We start from the raw sequence: 19,061 nt of genomic DNA on the forward strand, positions 1-19,061 counted from the left end.
CGACGTGTAGTATCGAAGTTATTAGGTTAGATAAAGTAAAAATGTTACGTTAGGTCAAAATACGGTCAAATTGTTTCGTTAGGTCTTTTTTTAAGGTCAAAATCTATTAAACTTGTAATTTTGTAACGAATTTGTAATTGTATTCTTCCGTTTTTCTCTTTTCTTGTACCGCAAACAATTCCAGTCCCGCAAATTTTACTTAGAACCAAAGACACAAAGAGAGGGAAGGCTTTTCAGCGCGTTTGGTGACGTCACGATGTGACGGCATTGCATTTGAAACTGCAAGTTGTCAATCTTAATACGCAGAAACGAAAAAAAAGTCAACACTAGAAAAGCATTTTGTCATTTTTAAATGCAGCTTTAGATTAGAAAGTTGCTGTAGACAGTGTAGAGACTATCAGTATAGCGTTTTTCAAAATAAGGTCAAAAGTTTAACGTTTTCGGTCAAAATTTGCAAATTTTAAGGTCAAAATTTAAAATTTTTAGGTCAAAAAACTGGTTGCCCTAATAATTAGTAATTTGCCCTGCGTTTTTATTGGAGGCCAAAAACATTGAAGAAACAGCGCTAGTATGTAAATAGATGCAGAGACAATAGATGTTAACATATACGATTCAATCGATTTGTTTCACTAAGCAAATAAACAGGACAGATGATACACAATCAAATACGATAACAAACAACTATACTTTATGACTATTCTTGACAGCTAACTAGCTTGGAAATTAATCAGTCATTCTGCTAAATCTTAAACTTTTCTTGTTCATCACTTCGTAGGCCTTATGCTATTACCTTGTAATGCCACTAATGGTTCGAATTAAGACTCACTACTTTTTGTTAATATGTATTATGTTTGTTGATGGTAAATATAGCAGGTAGTATTGTCTACCAACAATAGAATGGCGTGCCGTTAATATCAAAGTCAATATTAATATCAAAGTCTGCCTCTTTGAATTTCTTGGCATGTGGCCTTGTTCAATTTATTCTCTATCGAATGACCTTGTCCATGAGTCCACAATCTTATCGAATTGCGTTGCTTAACCTAATAAAATGGATGAGTACAACAATCGACTAAGACAGGTTTTATGACAGCAAAAAAATGTGAGCCACAACAACAAAAATAGTTGATTGCTGCTTTGTTGCCAATTCTCGTATATTTATAGACTTCACTTCACGCACCACTTGCTACTTTTCAGTGTCTACTCTTAAGGGACCATAAGCACAGCAATAGATAAAATATAAATAAACAGGATTTAAATGTTTAACATATGACCAAAGACAAAGTCCCGCCATCAGTAAATGACATAAAATCTGTTTAAATTACCGGCATGGAATGTGCAACAACAAAGTTCAGACAGCCAATGCGAAACATGTTATTCGCCTAAAATTAAAAGCCTGACAAAACACCTTCAGATGAAGAAGTCAGAAGACTTGCATTCAGCTTATCTTCAGCGTGTGGTTAGATGAAAGACTGGTCAACAAAAGGACTGGAAATGCAATAATATTTTTGTTTGCTTTTCATAATGATCGGTGCTTTTTTGGGGACAAATCTGTGAGTACCCGATTTAGTACGTTTGACCATAATTAATTATTCTACAAGTTCTTGAAAAATATCCTCCTCAATATCCCAAAGATATCACAGACTCCGGTTTATGAATAAATGTAGCAAAACCGCAAGGTGTGTTAACCTAACCCAACATTGTCCTATCTACCAACGTGTTCCCGATCAAATAGACCCAAACACACTTAAATATATTAGGTACCACACTCAGCATTATAAGATTTAGAATAGACAGAGCCATCAAGAAAAGTAAAAGCAGAAGATTCACATCTTAAGATATTTCCTTCAACTCTAAATGCTAAGAGCGTACTTGATAAAACCAAACTCTTATCTATAATATCGCAAACGTCTTTCCCCAACCTTTGCCATCCAGTATCACCTAAGAACTAAAATCGTTTAAAGTTTCATCCTTAAGAATATCAACTAATTTGCAAACGATAAAACGCTACATAGGCCTAGACCAGGGGTGGGCAACATACGGCCCGCGCGCCGGATCCGGCCCGCGACAGGATTTTGAGCGGCCCGCAGACAGTTTCCGGTCTTACATGATAATGTGGCCTGCGGCCACATTCTGCCGCAATCCCTGTATTGCGTCACTGAATAAGTTCAAGTTTGCCAACCTGAGAAAGATGGCCATGAATCTACTTGTTCTGTTCGGGTCTACATACATTTATGAGCAAACATTTTTGACCATTAACATTAATAAGACAAAGCTGCGTTCCAATATATTCAGCAATCCGGCCCGCCAAGTACTTCATTTTCTCATATCAGGCCCGCCGACCGAAGAAGTTGCCCGCCCCTGGCCTAGACCATACGTGTCAAACTCCCGGCCCGCTTTACAATAAAACTTGGCTCGCAATGTTCTTTTATACATTGAACTATTTCTGGCCCGCGTAACCCATTGTACAGTGTAACTTACTTGTTTCAAGCAAGAAACAAGATTAAAACAAATTGCATAATACAGCAGCACAACAGTTGTCCCATCATACGATAGAACAAATCGATTTATCCTAGCGCTTGTAATCTGGGCTGCTTTTTTCTTTATTGTTTGTTAATTCTTTAATACTTTTGCAAGGAGATGAATGAAACATAATGATGTAGGAGAAGAATAATCAAAAATAGCCCAGTCAAAAATCGTCATAAACATCAAAAATTTGGTGTTGTTTCGCTCCCTGTTCCGATTCATGTACTCGTGTCACGAAACGCTCCATTAAGTTTTATCCTTACGGCCCGCGGCGTTAAATAAGTTTCGAGTTTTGGCCCTTGGTGCGATTGAGTTTGACACGGGTCCCTGGCCTAGACCATAAGGGGATACGATATTACCAACCTGTCGCTTTATACAGACCTCCTTATATTAAATCTCTTTATTGATTACTGCAAAAAACAGAGAAGACGCAGCACTTAGTGATAACATCGGCCAACATACCAACGCTTGATAAAAGACAGTGAACCCTCAATCTGCCACCAAGGTCCCGAAAAAAATCCTGGCCCCTCGTAACCTACACAACCTAATTTTATCTAATTGGCAAAAGGCCTTCAACAATTATTATAAATGGAATGATTTAAACACCTGAGGAAACCCAATAAATTATACCCCATTGTCAAAATCAGCTTCATGTTTATGCCTAACAGGTACCTGTTAGAAAAATTTTCGTTAGCCATAGATAATTTATCATGGGTCCAAGCAAACTGCGGCGCGAGCCGCATGCATGTTGTTTGTGGCTCTTCTTGTCGAACCGTAAAATTCCAAAAAATTGTAAAGGCTACCATGAGTACTGTTTATGAACGTTTCTGTCTATTATTTCTTTATTTAGGCCAGCATTTCGTTTATGACGTAACACTACATATAGAATTCGACATTGTTTTCAGGTATAGATTCTATACTCCAAGGCAGGCATGCACAACTCAAAACAGTACACGGGCCATTTTAGCGAAAAAATATTTTTCGTGGGCCGCGTGCTAACGTTGTTGTAACTAACGTGTAGCCTACTTTATATGATGTGACCGATTAACCGTTGAATAAGAGATATCGTTGAGAAGATGGGTACTGTCAAGAGACGGTTGCCTCTCGCACTACAGTATTTAGTTGTTTTTAACGCTTAGCGGTGGTAAAGCATCGGATTCGTTGATTATGTAACTGTAACCGTGGAGAAAATGCCTGAATGAGCGAAATCACGGAATATCTCGTGGGCCGCATGAAAAGCTTTCGCGGGCCGCATGCGGACCGCGGGCCATATGCTGTGCATGCCTGCTCTAAGGCAAAGGTTGTCAAAGTGTGCCTCGCCGACATGTTTTTTAAGGGTCTTCTAGCTAAAAAGTAATATCCCAAAATGACTACTAATAATAGCCTATAATAACCAAATTGACAATCATTACTGATTTTTCGGCTCGCTGGTGTTTATATTTTTCCGCAAGTGACTCTTTCATTGAACAAGTTTGCCCACCCCTGGTCTAGCCTATCTCGGCTAGGCCTATTCCTTATCGTCAGCAAATGACAGTACGAATAGTTTTGTTTACATAAAAGTTCAGCGTGCGACTGATTACCAAAATAAAAAATTACCCTATTCGCTATAGTCTGCATATCTTATAATATAATTGCGCCTAATAATACTTAATTTTACCCAAACCTACTTAAAAAACATGCAGCAATATTACACCGGAAAACATTGTTCGTTCAAAGCTATTTTTCACAGTTTCTTGTCAACCTAACTTAAGTGTTATAACAGAGTAACCTAAACTTTAAAACCTAAATTCACCTTGTAATCTAAATCTAACTCCAGTTAAACCGAAAATAGCTAGGATCAACTTTTTGCATACCCCTTCTCTAACCTAACCGGTATAGGCTATGTTTAACAACAGCCTGCATAACCTATCCTATACTTTCAGTGAAAAACTCACACACATTATCCAGTTACTTGGCAAACCTTAAAAACATTGATCAAGCGCTTAAAGAGCTTTGCAGGAACAAAAACTAGTAAAATCTCGCCTACTGCCGAGAGAATCCTGTTTTGCAACATGCACTATCAAAACTATTTATACCAAACATCGGCAAGGCTAATAAATCGCAAAATGGCGCAAGTTGAACAAGTGAAAGGGTAGTGTCCACACTACTTTCTGATTGGTTCGTTTTTGATGGCTCAATTTAGCATGACAGGTGAGCGCGAAAATTATAAAGATCTTATAAACAGTTTCTTAATTTAAACAATACCTTTCTATTAAAAGATTATTATATATTGTATTTATTTTTTGTTATAATGACATTAATTTAAACGTATGAATAGACTGATTGCCAAATTAACATCTTATTATTTAGGTTTTTAAAAGTTCAATAAATTACTGACTTCTAATTTTTCTAAAACGTTATTATCAAAACAGCAATTTCGTAACCGTAAATGTGTATACGTTTTGAATTTAAATGAAAGATATCTTTCATTGCTTTATAAAATAATAATACACTGTTTGCTTCTATTTCAGCTTTTAAAAACTACAAACTGCAGCATTTTTCGCACATGAAATTAGGCAAAGTTTTGAGAAAATTTATACAGAAATATTGAACTATACGATAACAAAATGCAACAAAAACTACAATTGTTATCACTATGAAGTAGATATAGTCAAATAAAAATGTTTTTGCATTTTCACAGACAAAAGCCATGTATGGCCCTTGTTTGGCATTTAATGATTTGGCCATTCCTCAGTAAGCCCACACATAAGCCATACATGCTACTTCGTAGCCATGTAAGGCCCATAGATAAAACCTACATAATTTTTGACTGGGGTCCAGATACGTTAACCCATACTCTCACTAGGTGCAAAATCGTTAATCTATGGGTTCCTTTTCAAATATCACACAAAAACTTTACAAGTCCAACATTACTAATTCAACCCACTGTTATAACTCAACAACAATATATTACTCGCTGATATTACCCACATGTTATTACTCAACCTATTGAAATAATAAATTTTGATGCTGTACAAAATCATGTTTGCCATGTTTGCTGTGAGACAATAGATAGAGAAATACGAAAAGTTTGGGAAGGAGCTGTATTTCGTGTTTGTTGATCTGGAGAAGGCCTTTGACCGTGTTCCCAGAGAAGTGATTTAGTGGGCTTTGAGGAAGAAAGGTGTGATGGAACCAGAAGTAAGAGCGGTGATGGAGATGTATAAGGAAGCTGAGACATCTGTGAAACTCGAAGGCGAAATGGTTTAAGGTAGAAGTGGGGGTCCACCAGGGTTCAGTGCAAAGCCCATTGCTTTTCGTAATTGTTATGGATGCTCTGACACATGATTTGGAAACAACAATGGAAGAGTTCTTGTATGCTGACGATTTAGTTCTCGTAGGAGATAGCTGGAAAGAGGTGGAGGAGAAGTTTGTTAGATGGAAAAGCGCACTGGAAAGCAAAGGTTTGAAGGTGAACATCAATAAAACCAAAGCGATGAGAATTGGTAGAAAATCGTCGAAGAGAGTAGCCAGTACTATTGATCCTTGCGCAATTTGTGGGAAGAGAGTAGGGAGAAATTCCATTCAATACATAAAGTGTGCAGAGGACTGCACTGTTTGTCAGTCTTAACTTATGATTAGGGCAACCAGTTTTTTGACCAAAAAATTTTAAATTTTGACTTTAAAATTTGCAAATTTTAACTTCATTTTGACCTAAAAAGTTTATATTTTGACCTCATTTTGAAAAACGCTATACTGATAGTCTCTACACTGTCTACAGCAACTTTCTAATCTAAAGCTGCATTTAAAAATGACAAAATGCTTTTCTAGTGTTGACTTTTTTTCGTTTCTGCGTATTAAGATTGACAACTTGCAGTTTCAAATGCAATGCCGTCACATCGTGACGTCACCAAACGCGCTGAAAAGCCTTCCCTCTCTTTGTGTCTTTGGTTCTAAGTAAAATTTGCGGGACTGGAATTGTTTGCGGTACAAGAAAAGAGAAAAACGGAAGAATAATATTACAAAATGGTTAAAAGATTACAAGTTTAATAGATTTTGACCTAAAAAAAGACCTAACGAAACAATTTGACCGTATTTTGACCTAACGTAACATTTTGACTTTATCTGACCTAATAACTTCTATACCACACGTCGTACAAAGCTGAAATTTGTTTTGTGCTTGTTTCATAGCATTCTGAGCAGGTAAAAGAAATTGACCATATTGACTTTTGGTTGCCCTACTTATGATATTCGGACTTAATTTACCTGCCGAATTAATGATCTGACTCCGTGGTTGCGTGCGGTTAGAATTCTTTAACCTAACGTGTTACTAGCCGAAAGCTCTTACGATATTACAGATACAGTTTATCAGAAACGGTTCTTTATTGTAGGAACTGTACAGGTTCCGATTACACTGTGTAACACGATTTTTGTTCCCGGGTTCTAATTGATATTTCCTGATCTCTCTCACCTAGAAACCTCCAAAAATCAATATAGTTCATTCCAAACATTGATTTTGTGGTTAGGAGAGTAATTTTTTGAATTTGCTGGTATATGCAATATTGTGCATGGTTATACTGATTTACCCTATAGGAAATGGATATTTACTAAACTGTCTTTGATCGCTGTAAGTCCATTTTTAATCGCTTGGCATCGACTAAGAAGTTATATTCTATCAATGTATTTACTAAATATTCTGACGCGCTAGTCGTAGGCTATCGATTGCTTTTTCGCAAAGCAAATTACAGCCAACTTTTGGCTATTTTTCTGTCTGGCAAAGGGTTAATTCTGAGTTTGCCTAGTAACAGGCAACGAATTAGAATTTTTGTTATTAAAATCAAATCACAAAGCACAGGCATTTGGTACATGGAAATTTGCACATAAATGTATCAACTGTATCCGAATCAATACCATCATTAAATGTTAAATGCAAAACTAAATAAATATTTCAGGCTAAAACAGTTCAAGTATAAAATCAGTTAAAAATGGGATGTTTTGCGGGATTTTCTTTTGTACTCTACATCACTTTCCCGCATCAAGGCCCAGACATAATCTCCCATCATGCTTTCATTATATTGCCCTTGGTATCTCCTTTCAAAATCTGTTATGTCTTGATGGAATCGCTCCCCTTGTTCTTCTGAATAAGCTCCCATATTGTCTTTAAACTCGTCCAAGTGAGCATCAAGCATATGTACTTTCATGAACATTCTGCACCCCATGTTTCCATACGACTTTACCAAATTGGCAACGAGTTCGGCATAGTTATCTTCCTTGTTATTGGCCAAGAACCCATTCACCACATCTGCAAAGCTATCCCAAGCCTTCTTTTCAACATCATTAAGCATTTGGATAAAATCATTTGACTTGAGAATCTTTTTAATTTGTGGGCCAATAAATACACCAGCTTTTACTTTAGCTTCTGATAGTTCAGGAAACAAGTTCTTCAGAAACTGGAATGCGTCACCACCTTTATCCAATGCTTTCACAAATTGCTTTATAAGCCCAAGTTTTATGTGAAGGGGAGGCATAAGCACTTTGTTTGGGTTAATCAACCGAGTTTGCCCTACGTTTTTCTCTCCAACAACAAATTCGTTTCGTTTTGGCCATATTTGCTTTTTGTAGTGTTCTGTGGTAGCCCTACTATCCCAAAGGCAAAGGTGGCAAGGATACTTGGTGAACCCCCCTTGCATACCCATTAAAAACGCTACCATTTTAAAGTCCCCAATTTTTCCCAGTTATATTGATCGTACTTTAAAACATTCAACAAAGTCGTAACAGTCTCATAGTTTTCTTTCAGGTGGACTGAATGAGAGTATATTAACATTTAAAAGTTATTAACATCCATCTTGGATGCTCTTTAGCCATATCTTTGATATCTTTTCTCAAAAATATTGCGATTTTAGAATTTCAGTCTCTAAACCACAAAAACAAAGTTTATATGAAATAAAGTTGATTTTCGACACTTACTGGTCCTAAGCAATAGGGGAAAATCGATTAGAACCTGGGAACAAAAAAATTTTCTTTTTTTGTTACATTGTGTTATTACACAATCACAAACTTAACATTTACTTAACATTAACATTAACATTACGTTCGTACGATTTTATATCTTTGTCTGCGCAGTTACTCACGTATCAGCTCGAGTTTATAAAGCGGAGCGATGTGAACGGAAACACAATATACACAAATATTTCAGAAATCGCAAACGATAAAATAAGCGTTGGGCAATGGGGATTATTTACAGTTAAAACTCGGATGTTATGAAATCACCTGGTAACGTACTAAACGGCGCTTTCACATAAAGTTATTTAGAGAAAGTTTCCAAATATTAAGCGACAATTGCAGTTTCATCAACAAACAACATTTCAATAAACAACTGGCGAATACTTTCCCACGAATGATATATTGGTATTAAAAGTGCCTCCCAGGCCACTACATTCCTCCCCCGCTACGGAAGGGAAAAAAATTGACAATTAAAAAGTAACATTCTGATTACAACAGTGAGCATGCAATAAGACGGAAAATCGGTAACGATACAAGCACAAGACAAATCGTCGCAGCAAAGATAAGGTTATTAGTTATTAGGCATGCACTAAGCAAAAGAGATATAATAAAAATGTCGGCCGACAACTACAAAGGGAAATGGCAAAAAGTTACATGTGTAACCAAAGTTTTTAACTCCCCGCTTTAACGGCTAGTCAATTCGCCAGACTCTCTTATTTTTACGAGTCTTCCTTAAATAAAAACAAACGTCTTCTCTTTATTAAAACCAAGCGTAGACTAACTCAACTCCACCCAAAAACTTGTCCGCCGAGCAACCAACCAAACACAGAATTAATCTTGGCCACATAGCAAGAAAATAAGCGTGGGGCGTTAATTACCAAATAGGCCTACATGGGTAGTGCGGTGACGCGGAACAAGAAACAAGCTAAAAAAAAACCTGCACGTGTAAATTGTAAAGAAGTGCGACAGTGCGAGAGAAGTCATGAAAACCGACAAGCATATGCAAGCACACACAAATGAAGCAACGAACAGCATCCACAGAAACGGCTGACACACACATATTGGACCAAATTACTGTATAAAATAATGCAGCAGAAAAACAGTGCACGCACACACCAAGGTAAAAAATCCCTAACAGTTTACGGGGTAGTAAACATAAAGCAAACACTAAGTATAGTCATAAACAGCTTACATCGTAAACTAGCGTTTTACAAATCGGGTGTTCCAACATTAAAATGCAGTGCTTATAAAACAGGTGTAAAAAGATATTCTCGTGACACATGCATAAGACATAACGGCACCGAAAAACAAGTTGATACACAAAATGAAACTCAAAGTGTGTGTGTGTCCGCGAACTCATCACGAGACGACTAAGCGGGCGGCGCGTCATCAGTAGATCCAGAAGGAGACGGTTGGTCACGAGAACGTCGAAGCAAAGGCGACGGTTGAGTTTGTTGTGGACGTGCATCTCGTTGGTTGCGCCCAGCGCGAATACGGGATACAAGAGATCTGGCATACTGTAAATGGTGCGGAGATGATCGGATAAACCCGATGGTATAAAAGAGGGCCCACATCATGGCAAGTAATTGCAGGATGAAGATAAGGGCTGAGAGAAATGGATTCGTAATCTGCGACAGTGCAAGCAGTAACGTTTGTTTTGCGGCGTACACGAATGTGTCTGTGACGTAGGAGCCGTTGATCATAGTTTCATCAGTTGTAGTAAGACCTGTTATGACATGTCGCATTTTCTCCTTAAGCAGGTTGGCTTCAGACATAGAGCTGAGCAGCGATTGAAGGTCAGTGAACGAGTTGGAGTCAGGTAGCTCGTTGAGAATCTTCTCGTAGTCGGGAGCATTGTAGTTGATGTGTATAGTCGACAATGGTAAGTTGAGTTGATGCACCTGCACATGTTCGTGCGATAAAGTATAGTTGTGATAAAGGACGGTGTGTCCCAGAACTCGGAAGAAAAAACTTCTCGCTGGTCGATACGATTCCAGCAGATGTACTCCCGGTAGGACAAGGTTGTCCGAAATGAGTTGGCCGTATTGACTTTGGCCGTTTTGATCGCGATATAGGATGAGAGGACGTTGACTGAATGCGTTTCTGTACGCAAGTGACGGTAAGACGGTACCGTTGATAGAGTGACATGTTGCTTTGGACATAAAATCTCCAAGGCTGGAACCCATGGTTTGATGTCCAAGAGTGGAAGACAGTATCTCAGTAGGGAAAATCTTCCCAACTGCTTTGTAGAGTGTGCCAATCAGCTTCGTGAGTTGACAATGTAGGAACTTGTTCTCTTCGTTGAAAATAGTGAGAACTTCGGAAATGTAAGCGAAACATGTAAGCAGCAAACAAATGAACATGTTGTGTTTGTAATCAGAGAAACGTTTCGGTGGAATGATTTTGCGACCAGTCCGAAAAGTCCTGAATGTGGCAGAAGAGGTCGTCATCATCGTCGTCTTCGTCATTTCCGTCAGAAACTGAACTACTTTGAGCAGGAGCCATTGCTGTCGTTGTTGTTAAATCAACTTGTTTACAAGAATAAAGTTAGCAGTACCAGCTTCATTGAAACACGTCGGGTCAACGTCGGTGGTCATCAAAATGCAGAGGATAGCACTGTTTATCTTAACTTATGTTATTCGGACTTAATTTACCTGCCGAAGTAATGATCTGACTCCGTGGTTGCGTGTTAGAATTCTCTAACCTATCGTGTTACTAGCCGAAAGCTCTTACGATATTACAGATACAGTTTATCAGAAACGGTCCTTTATTGTAGGAACTGTACAGGTTCCGATTATTACACAATCACAAACTTAACATTCACCATTAACATTAACATTACGTTCGTACGATTTTATATCTTTGTCTGCGCAGTTACTCGCGTATCAGCTCGAGTTTATAAAGCGGAGCGATGTGAACGGAAACACAATATACACAAATATTTCAGAAATCACAAACGATAAAATAAGCGTTGGGCAATGGGGATTATTTATAGTTAAAACTCGGATGTTATGAAATCACCTGGTAACGTACTAAACGGCGCTTTCACATAAAGTTATTTAGAGAAAGTTTCCAAATATTAAGCGACAATTGCAGTTTCATCAACAAACAACATTTCAATAAACAACTGGCGAATACTTTCCCACGAATGATATATTGGTATTAAAAGTGCCTCCCAGACCACTACAAGTGCAAGTATTGGGTGCATAAGAGATGTTCAGGTGTCAATGGAAGGCTGACGAGTGGAATGAATTACGAATGTGGCAGAAGTAAAGGTTGTATTAGTGATAAAGAAGAGGAGAAATATGTGAAATTGGGAAGTGATGAGATCGAGCTTGTTAAGGAGTTTCGTTATTTGGGGGATATGGGTGTATCGACACTTAAATCACGCGACACTTAATCACGCGACGCTTAATCACCGACACATAATCACTAGGACACTTAATCAGGCGGACTACTCTCTAGCAACCTGAAAGGAAGGCTGTATAAAGCATGTGTACGAAGTGTGATGTGTTATGGAGCTGAATGCTGGGCGATGAAGAAGGCTAATATCAGGCGAATGCAGACGACAGAAAAGAGGATGATTCGAATGATGTGTGGTAAGACACTACGAGATGGGATTACCAATGATGTGATAAGAAGGTGGACATGTGTGGAAGATATTGAAGAACATCTGAGAGGACATCGTCTGAGATGGTTGGGAACTTGGGACACGTTGAGCGAATGAATGAAGAGAGCTTAATAAGATGAGTACAACATAAGATGATTGAAGGAAAGGTGGAAAGAGGAAGACCAAAGAAAACATGGGAAGAGACGGTGAAGGATGATATGAGAAGGAGAGGTTTGAAGATCGAGGATGCCATTGACAGGGGATAGTGGAGGCGTCGCTACAGACAACTGATTGACCCTGAATTTGTTTCGGGATAAAGACCAGGCCTGAACAACAGGCGAATGGAATATGATGATGCTGTACAAAATCTCGATCTACAACAGAAAGACATTATCACCTTCATGATCACCATCGCCAAACAACAGATTTGGAAACGTAGGAACAATATACACTTTCATGACAAAACCGTTAGTTTACACTCGCTTGTGTCATTAATTAATAAAGCATCGAAACATTGGCCCTTATAAGCATGACCTCGGTTCACTTCGTTCATATCTACAAACAATTAAACCCACTTAACAACCACCCAACTCTGCTGGACTCCTACCACTATCTCCACATGAGTTTCCTAATTCCATTCCGTTTTAAAGATCTATTCAAGTCTAATAACATTCTGTAAGCAACTTCCTACCATACATGATATTGTGCGCTCATAAATACTAATGCCCTTCTCATATTAGCGTCATCTCATTCTAACGTCTCTCTTCTCCGTTGTACATTGCATACTATGCATCTCATGCTCTCAGCAATACTTGGTGACAGACACACTAGCCAGGACAAACAGGACAGGAGTACTTGTACCACCTTTTCATATACGCTATTTTACCTTGCACGTATTTGTTTCAACATAATACCCTGGCCTGCTACCACCCACATGTAATCATTTCTTTATCCGACGAGTTCGTTATTGTTTCACATCGTTTAAATGAATATCAATGAAATTCACAAATAAACCAGAGTTACCACATCTTTGTATCCCCCTTGTAATTATCCGACCCTTACTTCTTCCTGTCACCTTTTGTAATTTCTATCTTTGTATTACTGTTGTGTGTATTTATTGCGCCTCTTGTGCGCTTCATAATCAAAATACGGAAAAAGTTTGCCTGAAATTCATCTCGGTTATGCACCTGCCGCGAAATACAGACCAGTACCCTGTCAACATGAAAATAAGGCACATAGACATAAGCTATTTTGTGTATCATACAGTAGAAAAACGGCCTGGTTCTATAAATTAAAAATATTTCGCCCATAAACAGAGAGTAGAAAAGTGGAAAACGCAAGCACAAAGCCCATTGTAGTGCCGATTCACAAAAAAATATTTCCTATGTAGATTTCATTGTTTAAACTCCAATTTACAACGATTAAGCAAACGCTTAAAGCTTCAGTGCACGCCTTCCACCGGAAAGTATGATAGTTATCGACGAGAACTAGAACCACAAAGCTGCAAATTTTGGTGTGATGATGTGTATTGACAAACTGAAGCGTGAATTCATTTTTTACTTATTATGAATTAGTGTTCAAGCAACGAGTTTTATTTAGCCTAGTTATTATAAATCAGCATGAAGATAAAAAAATTTCAGGCTGCCCGTTGATTAACCTCGTGCATGCAAGTGCCATTATCCAGACTGCAGAGTATGACAAGAACACACTCGAATTTTTTTTTCCAAAATGGCATCGCACACCAGAACAAACCGGTGTTCCAAAAAAAAAGGAGACACTAATTTTCGCTCCGATTTGTACTGCAAAATTAGTGTTTACAAGCGATGTCTCTAAAACAAAGATGGGAACCACTAACTTTTCCCACGATTTCTATCATAAAGGGCCGTACCTTGCTTATCACAAACATCGGGCAGCCTTGGGCTACAAGTCGCAGTGCACGCCAGCTGCTTCCTTGCACACCAGAATTTTGTCTCTGCACACATGAATTCTTGGTGAAAACTGCCATACTTTGCAGTTCAGGCCATACAGTACTTTCCACTCTGGTGTACGCCGTCACCAAACTTCTGATATACCTCTGTACGTATGCACGATCTTTCGTTTAAATTCGCAACACTTTTCAGTCAAGCGGTATAGGCATGCCTGTCCAACTGGAATGCAGAGTATGACCATTTTAAGCAAAATCTTGCGTGCGTTAAACAACCAAAAATGAAAAGAGCGGTTGCACAAAAATCTTTGGATGCACTTGAAGTGCGTTTCTACGTAGTAATATTAACAGTTTGAATAATTCAATCTCTCCATCAAATAACAATTGAGTGCACAGTAGGCCTGCTGTCCAAATCATTAAGTGCAAAATTATAGGCAGCACCTGACCTGCGCCACTGTCACTGTAGCTCATCGAAAACAGTGTTGGGTGCGGCTGTGCCATACTCAGCTGTATCGCTTTCTCGTAACGTTATTTTAATTCAACTTGCTGCGTTAACCTCGGTCAGCTGGGGCACATCAAACCCACAATTAGTCCTTAGCTGTTCGGTGCTGAGAAACAATCGCATTTTATAGTCCTGTTCAACAGCTTCGACTGTGGGTAATCCCTGAAAACGGAACTGAAATTGGATCTCCATCGATCAACAAACGCGTGAGAAAGTAGGAGAATCCCACAAGTTTGGCTTCAACTTGGCGCAACAAGGTAATACTAAACTGTTACGTAATTTTTATAAGTTAATGAATTGCAGCGTAAAAGAATTTATGAAGGAGAATTCAAGCATTAAAATGATTAACATAGCAGCCCATTTCCACAAGTCTATGGATACCAAGAATTTTGTTCCAAATCCTTTTCTACCTGTAATGGTTGTTAAAGTTAAAAGGAGAAACGACGACATCAACATTATTGTTTGTATGAATTGTATTGGCTTTTGCAGCGAACCTGTTAACGTACAAAAACAGGGGTTACGTTGCCATTACAATGACAATACAACAACATAAAACATAACCTATGATGAAATACTTAGCTTCAGCGTAACAACGAGTAAGTCTTAAAACCAAAATAAAATTTTCTTGTAAGTTGTTTTCAAACAAGCTGCTGAATTGCAAATTTTATTTTTCTTGCTTCTCGATGACGCGTTAGTTGCAGTGATCTGGCACCAATGCTGTGGTGTTGAATGATAACGTCGCCTCACCGTCACCGACAAATCACGTCACTAGCGTGCTGACCTGGACCAGACATGCATCACTGCTCAAAGAAGAAGGTCGGTTGTCGCTGTACACGCATACATGGAATACTTGTGCGCATGCGCAACATGTTCCAGCTGTTCTCTGGACTTCCGCTTTGCTTTAAAAACTTTCAGGTTGTCGTCGTGTTTCAGATTCATGTTTATCGTTGCTGATTGGAGAGTTTTATGATGTGTACGATACTTTGACCAATTTGATCGATTTATTCTCGCTAACATAAGCAAAAATTTATGATTCAACACAGCTTTTATTACGTAATAATAGGTAATGTTAAAACGTATTTTTATCAAAGAAACTTACTGTTTGCTTTGTGTTGAATAATAATTATTATGAAACCCACAGAAACCAACCATTATTTTGCTTCGTGTGCAAGCGATTACTTCACACCAGCACAGCAAATGATATAAAATGTTCACATAAAAGCTTGAAATAATTGTAGCGCACTAGCGCCAACATGCGATACAAAAGGTTGACTAGATCGATTATTATTGTAACGCGATAAGGTGCAGGGAAGGTCAAATGAGGTCACAAAAATTACTTGATTGTGTGGTCACACGAGTAGGTGTGAGCCGGGACCTTGGGTAGATACAAACTTGCCATGAAATATATTTTTATCTTGTGGACCGCGTATTATTTATCTGCATTTGCTGTAAGTTAGCTGCGTCTGTTTAAAAAAAGGATTCTGAGAAAAGATGCTGCCTCGAAACTTTCCTGCGTCGTTTCCCGCATCTGGCTTGTATGTGGAGTAAGGACGAGATTGCGATCTCTCGAATGCTGGGCTGCAAGGTCACTCACAAGTAGTCGGGAAGCTTCAACAACACGCATCAGGTCGCATGGAGCTGGATTTTGTGTCTGGCTGGTGTTGGAATAAGCTGTATTTCGCTTTCGGTGAATTACCTCGCAAAATTAAAACTTGTAGAAGTAGTGCTGCGGCTGATGCACGTGACAAGGTTTGAAAGGACGACAGCAAATAATACGAACAGATGTCATTTGAAACTACACCGCGTTATTTTGCGAGTGACGCAAAAAATATTGTCTACGAGTGCATCAGAATACGGCTTAAAAATATAAAGTTTTGACAAAATTCAGTAACTTTAAAAAATCAAAACAATTGCTTAATAGTCAGTGCCCAGGAGAACCCGTCCCTGCCCCTATAACTTCACTCTCCGCCAGTGCCCAGGAGAAGCTGGAAGTTCTTGAGAACGACCGGATAACTGGATATCGGGGTCGAGTAGGAACCAATTCGGTCAATGTGGACGTGGATAGGGTATTTGGAGTATTCACTTGGGTATTAGGAGGTGGATAGGAGCGAGGCAGCCCTGGTTAAGAGGGATGATGTCGTAGCCCACCATGCACATGAGGGAGTAGATGATGGCAGACTTGCTGATCGCTCTCGGCGCGTTCAACTTGTTTATCACCATAGGGGATGTCCCCTCGAAATCGAATGTCGCGCTTCCCTCCTTCAAGTCGATCTCCACGCGGGGGTTGATCACTGATCCGTCGTCCATCTTGTCCGACGCGTGGAGTACGCTGTCCGTTGTCGTGGAGACGTCGCGTAGCAGATTTCTAATCGGGACCTCGGCGTGGTGTTGGATGTGTGCCATGTAAGCTTGGAGCACTTCCAACCCGGAACTCGATATAAGCTCCTGGACCAGGTGGAAACCCTAAACAGAAAGCTTCGTTGGAATAACTGTGATTGATACAGTTGTGACGTCACAAAGACACTTACCTTCTGGTTAGCAGCAACTAGCGACCTCAAGTCGGCCAGGTTGCCATGGAGATTGCGGGTCCCGCTGCAACGAGGAAAATCCCCGGGGAGCATGAGAATCGCAGTTACTTCTGTGAGGTCACAAGTAAAAACAAGTTCAACAGTGTTTAAAGATAATTCTGACTTATTAGAAAACCAGAAACCAATTCATCGTTTCACTAAACGACTACCATGAAACTTTTCAGCATCATATGATACGATAAAGCACGTCATTCACAACATTATCACAATCACAACCCATCATAAATCACAATCTTCGCATAATGTTTCAGTAGTGGTTGGTTAACACAAACACCATTGTTAAACAACAACAATGAAATGTTTCAAACATCATATGATAAACTTTGTGATTAGATCTATAACATTTATCACATGATCATACTCACGATGAGATCAGGAAGATGAACTCCTCCAGCGCTAGGATGGTTGGAGAGGATGCAATCTCCCTCATTGATCTCTATCGCCCACATCTGCTTCTGCACCGCATCTTGCATGGCCCCTAGGTGGACTGGGATGTGAGGAGCGTTGGAAACAAGACCACCATCAGGTCCGAAAAGAGCGCATGAGAAGTCAAGTCGTTCCTGTCGATTCATGTAATGTTACACAAAGAATATTGAGTGTTTTCACGACACACAATGACAATAATAGAACTACACCTACTCAGTTATCAAGAACATATTTGCACAAGCAAGTCTTGCAATATACACAAGACTATACAGGACTTTCAACGACTGAACCACAGATAAAATGTCAAGGGCTGAGAAATCTTGGTGCAATAAATTCACAGAAATTAGACCAAACTAGTAAAAGCAGTTTTGGACGATTATCTAGACCAGTGATGCACACAGCAGTCTCCAGCTTAAGTACGCAACTTAAATCTGGTCGGTTTGTGCGTAGTTTGCAATGTTTTTGTTATTTCTTTCCTTGAAGTGTGCACAGTGACAGAACTGTACATCACAATCAACCCTTTTAATTACGCAAGTGTAATTTCAACAATTACGCAAGTGTAATTTCGTCTGTTGGGTTTACTGTTACGACAACAAATGCAAGAAGCTTGGTCCTTGAGGTGAACTTTTTAATTTGGATCAGTCAAGGTGGCATTTTCCCTTCCAACTGCACTAGCTGGAAGCAACCATGCGATATGGGTATAATTGCAGCACTAAAGAAAAGTTGAGATATTTGTATGTTAAGGATGTTCTTAGCCTTTATGAGCTAGACGAGACTTTGAAGTTACGCAAACAAGAGCAAGCAAAAAGGTTACCCAGAGGGGCAGCGGGTGTTGCCTATGGCAACCATCATCTGCTAGATGCAGCGAATTACGTCAACTATGCATGGGATGCGATATCAGAATCAGCGATAGAAAACGTGTTTAAAAGGGCTGAATTATTTCCATTAGAAGGTGGCATTGTTGATGGATGAAATCTGATATGATCTTATGTCTTATGGAGATTGTGGGTCCGGCTGCAACTAGTGAATTCTCCTGGGAGCGTGAGAAACGCTGTTACTTCTGTGAGGTAACAAGTAAAAACAAGTTCAATAGGGTTTAAAGCAGTGGTTCCAAACCTGGGTTTCGCGGACCCCTTGGGGGTACGTGAGTGTCTTGGTTGCATGTAGGCTACTTTATTTCTCTATTGTTTGTGCAACGAAAGAAGAGAATCATAAACATTTTAAGACAATATTTCATTGAAATTTGCAGCAGCTCCCAAATATATCCGATATTACAGTAAATATCCCTCAATAGTAGGTTATGCATTAAACAACAAGACATTTTCTGATTTAATTCTTGGCAAATTTTAGGTACGGGTCCGCAGGCTTGAAAATTTACTAAAATGAATCCGCAACTAAAAAAACATTGGGAACCACTGGTTTAAATGTAATTCTGACTCATTAGAAAACCAGAAACCAATTCGTCATTTCACACAACAACTACCATGAAACTTTTCAGCATCATGT

General features: G+C 39.1%; 3 protein-coding genes and 1 long non-coding RNA gene across 4 annotated transcripts in view; all 4 read right to left on the bottom strand.

Annotated features, from left to right (window-relative positions):
• Positions 1-146: 146 nt before the first annotated feature.
• Positions 147-19,061, bottom strand: part of LOC143453426 (uncharacterized) — a 109,028-nt gene continuing 90,113 nt past the window's right edge. The window contains exon 3 of the long non-coding RNA XR_013115177.1: positions 147-294. This is a non-coding gene — a long non-coding RNA (uncharacterized LOC143453426). The remainder of the gene's footprint in view (positions 295-19,061) is intronic.
• Positions 11,508-14,376, bottom strand: LOC143452519 (uncharacterized). The gene is made up of 2 exons (XM_076953523.1): positions 14,004-14,376; positions 11,508-12,489 (listed from the first exon to the last, which is right to left on the bottom strand). The coding sequence occupies exons 1-2, from the start codon at positions 14,095-14,097 to the stop codon at positions 12,113-12,115; spliced, it is 471 nt and encodes a 156-aa protein (XP_076809638.1). The 5' UTR covers positions 14,098-14,376; the 3' UTR covers positions 11,508-12,112.
• On the bottom strand, positions 16,198-17,636 carry LOC143453386 (5-oxoprolinase-like). The gene is made up of 3 exons (XM_076954717.1): positions 17,495-17,636; positions 17,070-17,179; positions 16,198-17,004 (listed from the first exon to the last, which is right to left on the bottom strand). Exons 2-3 carry the CDS (start codon positions 17,160-17,162, stop codon positions 16,621-16,623), a joined length of 477 nt encoding a protein of 158 aa, XP_076810832.1. The 5' UTR covers positions 17,163-17,179; positions 17,495-17,636; the 3' UTR covers positions 16,198-16,620.
• The window catches only part of LOC143453396 (uncharacterized), a 90,082-nt gene continuing 88,808 nt past the window's right edge, over positions 17,788-19,061 (bottom strand). Inside the window, exon 4 of the mRNA XM_076954732.1 lies at positions 17,788-18,615. Within this exon, the coding sequence (XP_076810847.1) occupies positions 18,542-18,615 (74 nt within the window). The 3' untranslated portion in view covers positions 17,788-18,541. The remainder of the gene's footprint in view (positions 18,616-19,061) is intronic.

This window comes from Clavelina lepadiformis, chromosome 4 (genome assembly GCF_947623445.1).
Source record: "Clavelina lepadiformis chromosome 4, kaClaLepa1.1, whole genome shotgun sequence".
NCBI lineage: Eukaryota > Metazoa > Chordata > Ascidiacea > Aplousobranchia > Clavelinidae > Clavelina > Clavelina lepadiformis.

What these genes read in the sequence shown, in the direction of transcription:
- LOC143452519 (XM_076953523.1), bottom strand. Translation starts at nt 14,097, where the DNA reads ATGTGTGCAGAGACAAAATTCTGGTGTGCAAGGAAGCAGCTGGCGTGC. An exon ending in CGATGTTTGTGATAAGCAAG is followed by an intron (nt 12,490 to 14,003) that starts GTACGGCCCTTT and finishes TTTCTGTTGTAG; the next exon opens with ATCGAGATTTTGTACAGCAT.
- LOC143453386 (XM_076954717.1), bottom strand. Translation starts at nt 17,162, where the DNA reads ATGCTCCCCGGGGATTTTCCTCGTTGCAGCGGGACCCGCAATCTCCAT. An exon ending in TAGTTGCTGCTAACCAGAAG is followed by an intron (nt 17,005 to 17,069) that starts GTAAGTGTCTTT and finishes CTTTCTGTTTAG; the next exon opens with GGTTTCCACCTGGTCCAGGA.